The sequence below is a fragment of the Eptesicus fuscus genome, chromosome 2, assembly GCF_027574615.1.
Source record: "Eptesicus fuscus isolate TK198812 chromosome 2, DD_ASM_mEF_20220401, whole genome shotgun sequence".
NCBI classification, from domain to species: domain Eukaryota; kingdom Metazoa; phylum Chordata; class Mammalia; order Chiroptera; family Vespertilionidae; genus Eptesicus; species Eptesicus fuscus.
In genome coordinates this window covers 95686720-95698293 of record NC_072474.1, presented here as the reverse complement: position 1 = coordinate 95698293, position 11574 = coordinate 95686720, and the positions used below count along the sequence as shown (strand labels likewise).

The 11574-nt window shown below is 39.1% G+C and overlaps 1 protein-coding gene across 1 annotated transcript in view; it reads left to right on the top strand.

Moving 5' to 3' along the window:
• The first annotated feature begins 10013 nt into the window (after nt 1–10013).
• The window catches only part of DTHD1 (death domain containing 1), a 59061-nt gene continuing 57500 nt past the window's right edge, over nt 10014–11574 (top strand). The window contains exon 1 of the mRNA XM_008140205.3: nt 10014–10284. Coding sequence (XP_008138427.3) covers nt 10014–10284 — 271 coding nt within the window. The remainder of the gene's footprint in view (nt 10285–11574) is intronic.

Sequence of the window (11574 nt, the reverse complement as noted above, 5' to 3'; positions counted from 1 at the left end):
TGCTGTCCATCCTTGAAGTACTCCACTTTCTGGGTCCTTAAGAATGTTGACATTGTTTTCCACATATTAAGTTTAGAGCTTGTTGAAATGAGAACGAACAAAGTACAAAAAAATATTTGAGAGCCGGGTACTTTAAAAAAAATCTAGAATTTCTTAATGAGAATATTTTGAATATGTGAAAAATTCCTATTTAAAATCTTATAGTTTATCACACTAGGTAAACTCCTTATACTTCTACTTATTAAATTAGTAATTATCAATTCTTTTACTACTTTAAATTATCATTAAAATTTTGAAGCTTTAATGGATGAAATTGTGGTTTTTAAGAGTTCCCAAACAGAGGAGTCAGTTCTTCCCATGGATGAATATATTATTTCTCTTGTACACTTGAAACAAGAGAAGTCTTCTGGTATTGAACATTCTGGCCTGTTTCTCCTTCTTAGGATATAAATAAGGCATTGAGGGGATTAACTCCTTCAAAACACAAGTTAGCCACTTCCCGTGAAGAGGTGCAGACTAACTGTACTGTCCTGTGTAATCAAATGAATCCATAGGCACCTTTACTGAAATGCAATTAAATCATTCATCCCTAAGCACCTAGTTTTATTTTTCAGGAGTGATCTTAGACTTTAGAATAATACAAGCCAATTTAAGATTAAGGAGGGATTACAACCATGTATTTATAGCAAAAGGCAGTATGAGGGGTGGGGTGGGAAGGACAAATTGGACTCTACTATTTAATCTAGAATTTTCTTTCTTTCACCTCCACATGGACAAAATGGCTTAGAGCATTCACGATCTATTTGGATTTCTCCTTTTAAAACGAAACTAATATTCTTAAGCAATAACAATAAACATATATAAAAGAAGTGTAGACCTGATTTTCACATAGCTTTCTCAGTTCCTTTGTAGGTAGCAGCCAAGAGTTAAAAAGGATCCTCGTCCTGTGTTAGATAATACCACAGAGTATTTCTAACTTCAGCTTTAGCTTCCGTCTACTCACTAGACCTATTTAAATTTTCTAACCCGTTTAATGAGCTCCCAAAATAAACGTATATTATAGAGAAAATCTAAGCACACTCACTCGTTACAGAGAAATGACACAGAGAGGGCACCTATGCAGTATGTGACCTAAATAACCCAAAGCAGATTTAATTCAATATGGGAACCAGGGATTACATTGGCGCTGTTATCTGGGTCTACCAGCAACTGTAACAGCATCTTTAAAAGGTGGCACATTCTTGGATCACCTGTGCACTAACTATAATTGAGTGCTTCATGAGAATAGAAATTAATTCATTCACATTCTCACTTTTCTCACAAAGAGTTACAAAATTAAAAATCAAATGAGGTTCCCTTAATATTTTATAGGTAATTCTGAACTAAGAAATGGACCAGTAAAAAAAAAAAAATCATGCATTTCTGATAGTGCTCAAAATAACAGAAAGAAAAAAATGTTCCCAATGATATCACTTCACTTGCAGGCTTAACACGTAGGCTTAGAGGTACCTGGAAAGACATCACACAGAAGCTTCAATTTTACCATTACAGATTCATAAAGAAATTCAAGTAAGGCTGGTGAGGAAACTCACAGACCTGCCAAGACTCTAGTGCAAATGGGTTTATCCAAGTGATTTTTGGCAGATGACTCAAGATAGCAGGAGAGAAAGAACAACATGAAAGATATGCCGAAAGGGAGAGATGGGTGGAAAACAAGGCCAGAAAGATGCCAGTGATCATTTCACAATGAAAATGCTTGCCTTGAGCCAGCTTTGGCTGGTCCTCCCGCCCATTCCCACTCACGGAGATCCTAGGATGGCCCTGAATGGGGTGATGAGAGCACAGAAGAGGGAAAGTAAAGCAAAAAATAAAGATGGTTAGTATTTTTTTTTCTAAAATTGAATATGGTTAATATCTGGTTAATAAGTAATTTGAGACAGCAGTTGGTAAGTGTAAGATCAAATGTGGCAAGATAATGATCTAAGGGGGGAAGAAAGTTGTGATTCTGAGGAACTTAATACTTTTTATTTTTTTAAATATGTTTTATTGATTTTTTACAGAGAGGAAGGGAGAGGGATAGAGAGTTAGAAACATCGTGAGACATCGATCAGCTGTCTCTTGCACACCCCCTACTGGGGATGTGCCTGCAACCAAGGTACATGCCCTTGACCTTCGGAATAGAACCTGGGACCCTTCAGTCCACAGGTCCACGCTCTATCCACTGAGCCAAACCGGTAGGGCAATAGTTTATTTATAATGAATTTTATTTCTGAGAAACAAAGACATTTGAGGATCCAACGTGTACAATATTGTTCTAGTAATGATGGACAAGCGGCGGGGGGGGGGGGGGGGGGGGGGGGGGGGGGGGTGCAGTTTAAGAGAGGGATCTCAGCCCATCCAAATTTATTTGGAAACCTTCAATTATTTCTTAAAAGCCTCTAGTTGGGCATCCCTCAGCATCCTTTTTCACTTCAAAAAAGTTCCCATGATGTTAAGGGTATACTTCATGCAGAAGAATTTGTTTCTTTCACGTTTATTTTTGCAGTGTGAGGAATAAGTCTTCTGATGACTCCACTTTCAGAGAAAGGCGTCCTTGTATGATAAGTCTAGACATGAGGTTGCTAAGAGATGTGATAGCGTGTAGGTAGAATGGACATTCTATGGAGGAGAGATCTAGAATATAGTTGTATTTCACTGGATTTCCTGCCCTGAGGGAAGGAAGGAACCTAGACATGAACTTGGAGGAATACCTAGTGTCAGAACATATTACACCCTTTCTTTTTCTCCTCTTAAAAAACTATTTCTTCTTTATTTTTGACATAACTGTGTCTCAAATCTCGGACCCTGCCCTGGTAGAAGTCAAGCATGAGGAAGGTATAGAAAGATCTTCTAAATCCTGGGATGTCATGTAGGAGTGCCCTTGGCACACCCTCATTTGAAAAATCTGTCTCAGAAGTCTGGCAGAGCAGAAAACTGTCTAGTTTTTATTTCACACTAAAATTTACTTCATTGCTTTTAAATCATAGGCCCATGACTGTATAATGAGTCATAATCTCTACAAACATAATGAATGACTCAATAGAGAAGTGTTGCAAAGCCTTTATCCAAAACACTGATATTCATTTCAGAGGCTATTAATGCTGTTTTTAAAAGGAGCGTTTGCTATCCAATTAATTAAATACTCTTAATTATGTTTTTTTAATTTTATTTATTGATTTGAGAGAGAGAGAGAGAGAGAGAGAGAGAGAGAGAGAGAGAGAGAGAGAGAGACATCAGTTTGTTGTTCCACTTATTTAAGCATTCATTGGCTGATTTTTGTATGTGTCCTGACCGTAGATTGAACCAGCAACCTGTGGTATATTGGAATAACACTCTAGCCAACTGAGCTACCCAGCCAGGGCTTACTTTTCAGTTCAACACAGTTCCTGACACCCTGAACAACCTTGCTCTTTCCATAGTGACTGCAAACTTGCCAATAAGAACTTTCACTACTAAAGTCCAAGGTATGACAAAACATTTCAAAAATCAATACTCACTGTCATTGACTAGTAAAGATTCAAGAATGTGCTTAACCTCAATGGAATGAAACTATCCCTGCAAATTTGTCTGCTGTCATTTTCAAATCTGAGGACTTAGTCTGAATCAACTTTACCACCACTTCTCATCAACACATGAAAATGACAAAAATAAAAGACATTTCAAATCTATAATTAAACTGCTCCATCACCATTTTTGTTGGCATAAGTTGCTGTTTTTAAAATGAGTTTTCAGTTGTTTTAATTCATATGAAAATCAATAACAAGGAGTTAGTTAGTTGCTTGTGTGGACCTTATTTAGAGCCCAATTTTTAAAACGTGTGCTTTTTTAAAAAGCAGGGCATTTGTGACGTTTATGAGACAATTGGAAATTTTAACCTTGCCCAAGTATTTGACATGAAGAAATTTTTTAAATTTTGTTTTTAGGAAAACAATATGTTGATTTTTTAAAGGAACTTGTGGATTGTTTATTACACTTCATTATTGTCTTAATCATCAAACATTTGTTGACCTTCCAAGAGATCCAGACCTCTGTTCTCCAGATGAATTATTTTATATTGGGCCATGGCCAGGTGGTAATTATTCCACCGCTGCTTGAAGATCATGCCCAGCCCATTGACTACTTATAATTTAAGTTCATTCTTGTATACTTGCCACTGAATTCCAAGCATTTCAAATGATAAATTACTCTTTATAAGGTTAACAGAGTATGTGTTAGCTGTTCTTAAGTAACCCACATGAGGTGAATATGCTATGTCAATTTTAATCTCATTGTCAAGGGATCTGTAGTGAATGTATGGGTATGTTTGGCCACAGTTCTTTTTTAATATGTGCATTTAGCTTGTTTCAAAGTAATACATGTTTAGTGTTTTTAAAAAATCAAAAATATGACAACTCTGAGAAAAAGCAATAGATACTTGGTCCTTATCCTCCTCCCAACCCAAGTACCCAAGTATCTGTCAGTGACCTCCAGCCAAAGAGCATAGAAACACACCTGTAATTGAACAGGATGGGATTATCACTCATTTCAGTGAGGAAATAAAAAACTTAAACCATGGGAGTCGTGGGGCATCTCAGTTAAAGAGTGTTAAATATATTATAGGATTGGGCTTTGGTTGTGTAATTTTGGGAAAGTTTCCTGCTCTGAATTGGATCCTGTTTAAAAGTGGGGACAACGGGAAGGCTGGGGAGGGCTGGGGGGCGGGCGGGGGGGGGGTAAGAGATCAACCAAAGGACTTGTATGCATGCATATAAGCATAACCAATGGACGTAAGACACTGGGAGGGGGGTGAGGGCATTGCGGGGGGGGGGTAGGGGAGGCTGGGAGGTCAATTGGTGAAAAATAAAAGGAGACATAAGTACTACTATTTGTAATACTTTAAACAATAAAAAAATAAATAAATAAAAAACATAAAAGTGGGGACAATTCCATGACTGAGTATCTCAATAAATTGTAAATGGTGAGGGCAAACTAGAAAGATGCTAACGCTATATTCAGTAGGAAGCAGCCCTCACTCATGTAACTGGAAGAGGAAGATAGGTTTGGTAGTTTATGGCTTGGACAATGTTCAGATCTTGTCTGTGTTTGGATATGATTATGGAGTGGTTTTCATTTTGCCTTGATCAATCATGCTCACTGAGTGGCCTTGTCTGATGTTGATGTTCTGTGAAGCTCTTCATGTTTGACAGGTGGACTTCAAGGCTTAGCAGATAGCTCTGGACTAGTTTCTAGAGGTCAGGAGTGGCTTTCCCTTCTCCCACATCTTTCTACAGAGGCAACAGCATTTAATTTTTTAGCAATTTCTTCTGGCACTTACTTCCAGATTCTTAAATACTAGTTTCTCCTTATTTTTAAATATTTGACTTCCTGCTGTAGAAATAAGCCTTTTGCTCTCATACCCACACTACTATACTCATTCTCCACATACACGTCCCTGCACCCAGCCCAAGTCCACAGGTCCTGGTAATGGACTTATATCACCGGTTTTAGTTAAAATAATTATAAATATTTTGTTATTATGGCTATGTAAATATTATGCATAGCAAGGGTAGTATACTATGACTATAGATCCCCTCTCAAAACATCCCCTTTCCTTTAGAATTTAGTTGATAAGTTGTCCCATTTTATTGCATTTGCTCAGTTGTCAATAATTCTTCCCAGAAATCTTCAATGGGATTGCAAACATTCTCTTAAAATGGTTAAACATCAGGTAGTTTTCCAGCCCTCCTGGGCTGCTCAAGTGGCTGCTATAACCTGCGCTGGAGCTCTTGAGGCCTATGGCATTATTGTCACCTACGACTTCACTTTAGGCATCTGAGTTGTCGCTCCTTTGCTGGATTTTCTATTTCCAGACTTTTTTTTTTCTTCTGTTACTCCGTTGCTTTGGTTAGAGTATATCCCTTAATGGCTTTTCAAGAAAAGACACACAGGAGGCCAATGTTTTTATATGCATCCCTGAAAACGCCCCCTCTCTCTCACATCAGTTGAATGAGACTTTGGGGGAGTCAGAATTCTAAATTCGAAAGAGGTTTCCCTCAGAATATTGAAGTCACAACTCTATTTTTTCCTAGGTCTCGGTGGTTGTTGTTGAGACATCAAATGCCTACTCATTAAATGTGACTTTTTCTCCCTTTTTGGAGGCTATGAGGACTTTTGTTGTCCTTGGTATTTTGAATACTCATGATACTATGACCGGTTATACTGTTGCTGTTGTTTTCTTTCTTTGCATGTATTGTTCTGGGCCTTACAGTCTGCGATTTCAGGTCCTTCTATTCTGGGAAACTTTGTAATACTATTTCTTTTATTCTGTTCTCTCTCTCTCATACTAGTTGACCACCTTCATTGAACCATTAATATGTTTAACCTCCTTTTTTCCCTATCATCTCTTTGTCTTTTTGTGTGACCTTCTGGGAGAACTCCTCAACTGCTTCTTCCTACCCTTACACCAGTTTAAAATATGTATGTTATCATATTTTAATTTCAGTGTGGTCTTTCTTATTGTCTGAAAGCTCCCTTTTTTAGAAAATTGTTTCTTATTTTGTGGGCGTATTATCCTCTCTTGTCCCAGACTCTAAGAATGTCAATTATAGATTTATATATTTTCTACTCTTCCTTGTGCTGCCTCTATTTTTTTTAAGTCCTTTATTTATGTTTCTTTACTCTCTAGCATTACACTAGAGTCTTTCTCAAATGCCTGCCCTCCTTGACTATTATACTTGAAAGTGAGGTATTGGAAGTTCATATACTTAGATTGGGCTTATGACTCGGTGCTTCGTTGTTGATATCTAGCAGGGTCAGGGCGAGCTCTTTGGGGTGGTGGGGTAGGGGGAGGGACACTAAAAGTTTCACTGCTGGCAGGTTTTTCTCTTCCTGTGTTGAGTTATTCCACTCATCTTCTGCCTGAGAGGATAAACAAGCAACTATCCAACTTACTTGAATTTGGTCTCTATTCATTTTGCTTTTAATATCAAAAAGAACAGTTGTCTTTTCAACTACATAACGTATCGTGTATTCAAGACTGCATACTAATTCCTTTAATGTTAGTGGAAGAGCAGAATTCTTAGTTTAAAAAAAAAGTATAAGAAAGGATTAAAGGTCATACTAACTAATAGCCACGGTGAAGGTGTTAATCAAATGTTAAATCTATCAAGATAAATTTTTACAAACAACTTCTGTGGGTGTCACAAATGTTGCCTGCAAATGTTGGTTCTTTCCGTGGTTAGTGACATCAGTTGATTGAAAAACAAGATGCAGGAGCATACAGATGCCTGTTTTAACAAGTAGATGCAGCGTGGCTTGTGGAAGGTCTCACTTTGCAAATGTTCTTGGGAAGCCAGACAGAGAACAAGTTTAGACTTGAGAAGAATGAATGTCAATGAGGCTAAGGAGAAATATTTTGGTGTTTTCTTCCCTGCCCTGAGAAAGAACTTTTCTACATATCAAAAGGGAAAAAAATGTACATTGGTCCAGTGATTTAGCATTTTATTATAAGTTTTATTCAATGCTTAAAACGATCTCCAATGGTCTCTTCCACTTCCTGGGATCATTCGCCACCCACTCAAATAGGCCAATATTCTGACTTTTCTTCTAATTTTCTAACACATTCCAAAAATTTTCCTGAGTTATCTCAAATTCAACAAACCGAAAATTAATCAAATTATCTACCTACTAAGCCTCTTTTTTCTAAATTCCTTACTTCAATTATTTGTTTTACCATCTGTTCAGCCACCTAAACTAAAAATTGTAGTCATAGTTCACCACCAGCACAGTTCTTGCACCAGCAACCAATAACTGTTTCTCAAATAAACACATGGATGGATTTTCAATGCTTTCTATTCATCTCCCTCTCACCAGTGGGTCAGCAAGTTCTATTCACTCTGCTTCAAATCCCCTCTCAAAGCATCCCCTTCCCTGGCCTGCACTGTCGCTGGTCTCATATAGCCCTCAACGCTCTTCACAGTTAACTATCTAAACCATTTGCATTCCTCCAGCAAAGGTTTGATCATATTTTAAACTTGGTCCAAGAATATTTAGTTTCTCTTTTTTTTATCTTCCAAAGAAAATTCCAACTTCTCTTGAATCCCCACAATTAGTACCCTCTGCTCTCGCCACTTCCCTGACTCCTTGACTGAACCCTCCTCTAAAGCCACACTTTCCCCTATTTGATCACACTGACATTTCGTGCCCCCATACCTTCGATCATATTTCCTATGCTGGAGTGTTTCTTCACTCCCTTGTCTTCTGGCATGCTCACATCTGGATCATCCTTTAGCTCCTAATTCAAACATCTCCCAGGCTTCTAATCGGAACTCATGCTTTACTCCTCAAAGCTCTTACTAGTATGGTTCTGTTTATTCATACTTCTGCTCTAGCTTTCAACACAGCCTAAGCTGTATTTTAATAATTTGTTCATGTGTCTGCCTCTCTCCAAAGTCCTAACCAGTCCTATTCCCAGCGATTAGATACAGTAAATGATATAGAAAGTTTTCAGAACTGGCATTGAATTAAAGCCATGTATGCATTTATTATTGAGAGTCACACATATTTCAGGAGTTAAAAAGAAAATTGAACCAGAAAGTCTTTTGCATTGGGAAGAGGGTGAAACGTATTAAAACAATGTGATTCCTGATGTGATATGGACTCTTATCATGAATGAATCAGGTCATTTAAAAATCTGATTTCTCCTAGAGAATTCTAGCCACCACTCCTCATACTGCTCCTTCCCTTTTCTTTCGGGCTTTTCCCACAGCAGCTTGGGTAGTACTTAGACCTGTGGCATGCATTCTTATTCTTTAGGCACCAGGTTTGAGTTTCCCCATCTTGCGTTCCAGGTGTCCTGAGTGTAAGCTCTAAGAACTCCAGTGCCTCAGATGAGATAACAAAATGCCTGGGGGAGGAAGCATTCCAGCTTCCTTTGGGGAGCTTTCATTTCCTTCCCGTGCCTCTGAGAGAAGGGAGCCTGTCTGGAATGCATGGCCCGCTCCCTAGGCTCTGTGTTCTCCCTGCTTAGAGAAGGGGGATTGGAAAGGAGGAAGCAGGGTGCTCTGGGTTCCTCTGCAAATCCCCAGGTTCCCCCCTCCCCGGTATCGTCACATACAATGCGCCAACTTTGGGGCCAGTGTGGTGAGAACTTGTGGAATCTGAATTTTTATCTATTAAACATGATGAAGACTCCTTGTTAGTTCAGAGAAAGCCACTATTCAGGTTGGATTTTTTTTTTAGTGAGGGGGCATTTTATCCACTTAGAGGGAAATTATCAGAGAGTAAAGAAGCCAAGTATCTACCTCAATCTGATAGCAGATGTGCATGGAAGAAGGTACTAATTAAACTTACCTATGCAATGGTAATAGACTCTGCCCCAGCAAAGGAATATTTTTTTTAAATTACTCATTATTTAAAAATTATAATATATGCTAATTAGAAGGGCCCCACGTGTAATCTTATCCAGGTTCAACAATGATTAACTTATAGCCAGTCTTATTTCATCTATACACCACCCCCACACTCCCAGATTATGCTGAAGAAATTAAAACACCATATTATTTCACTCCTAAGTATTTTTAAGTATCACGTAGGAATCTTATTAGCAGTATTGCTCCAACAAGTTACCTTTATAATAAACTTCTCATCTTTCCACAGAATCTGTATTTTGTTCCCTTGAACCTTGAAGTCTATAGGCACTGAATGTGTGAAACTTACATGGAGAAGGGGGTTGGGTGAGCTAGCTCCATCCCTGTGATTAATCTGTTCTGTACACAATGGCACCCAGGGTGCAGAACGCCCCTCCTTTGGTCACCTAGTAACATCACTCTGGTCAACAAGAAGCTGAATAAACTATTATGTTTCGCGAAAGTGCTTGGCTAGCTGACTTGGATCACCTCCTAGATTTTAAGAGAAATAACCATTGCCAAGTTTGAATTTGCTAAACCTTTAGGCTTTGCTGGCAGGAAAGAAGCATTCCCCTCTTGGAGCATAAAATGGATACAGAAGATGTGGGCTCAGGTAAACTAGGCCAAATATTGAAGCAGATTTGGAGACAGAACCTGATGCTGAAGCAGGCACTCCTGGGCCCTGACCATGGTGAAGGGGCCGGTGGGGCCACGTGGACAGCCACAGTGGTCTTTCTGGGTCAAGAGCTCAGCAGGGCCCTTCAGCAGCTCTTGGAGCACACAGCAGGCACACTGCGCTCCACCTGCCAGCAGCTGCGTGTCCTGCTTGACAAGGAGAATCAATGTACCTGGAGACAAGGCAAGTATTTATTTTATTCATTATTCCTGTAAGAAATATTGATTGGGTAGCCACTCTGAGAAGGGTTAAGGGGCATACAAAGAAGGCTAAGATAGAGTCTCTGTCCACAAGGGACAAACAACGTAATAGGGGGAGTAAGACTAGATAGACAACCCCCCAAAATGCAAGGAAAGTTGAGGCCAGTTCCATTTGAAACATACAAATAAAGTGTGTTAAGGCTACAGAAGCAGGTGAGGTCCCAATTTTAGAGTGAGGATTGGGGAATGTCGCTAAATAAATGTTATATTTCAACTGAAGCCTAAGGAACAGAAACTGGGAATCTTGAAGGAGCATTCCAGGCAGCCCTCGCCAGTTTGGCTCAGAGAGTAGAGCATGGGCCTGTGGACCGAGGGGTCCTGCGTTCGATTCTGGTCAAGGGCATGTACCTCTGTTGCAGGCTCCCTCTGGGCCCAGGCTCAGATCAGGGTGTATTTCGGGGGGGAGGGGAGGGCTGGGAGAGCAACCAATCAATGGTTCTCTCACATCAATATTTCTCTCTGTCTTTCCCTCTCTCTTCCACTATCTCTCAAAAAAAAAAAAAAAAAGTCAATGGAGAAATATCCTTGGGAGAGGACTAAAAAATAAATACAAATTTTTAAAAAGTACATCCCTTTAAATTTTAAAAAAAGAAAGAAAGAGCATTCCAGGCAGAGATATTATCAGCAGGATCCAAGACTCAGAAGTAAGAAAATATAGGCTTACTTTGAGGAAGAACAAGCCGTTTTTCTACATTGGAATGTGATACTCTATTTTTAGACTTCTTTGAGTTTGAACCTTCAGTTGAAAAAGATTGGAAAGGCTAGGGTGATCTGGGTTATGGAATTGTATCCTCCCTCCCCCTTTGTGTTCAGATTCCTGGGAATAGGCCCAGTTATGGATGCTGAGAAGTATAGTATAGCAGGAATGACGAACACGACCTCAGATAACAATAATTACTAAAGACGGGGGGATTATGAAATCCAATGCTAAATCATATAGTGTCAAGGCAAGTGGGCAGGTCTTATCTCTCAGGAATCTAGGGCCAATTATGTTAAGAAATTCAGTCTGAAGGGCAATGGTGGGCATCTGTAAAAATCTGTCTAAAGATAGCTGACCCAGAGACTATCAGCTGGAACTCATAGCCAGGATTCAAATCTCTGCAGAGAACTCAATGTGCTCCTAGGCAACATATTAAGTCAAATTGTTATTCTTAGAAAATGATAAGGACTCAGCTATCAGAAAAGAAATTCAAAATAAACACGTGATCTCAGA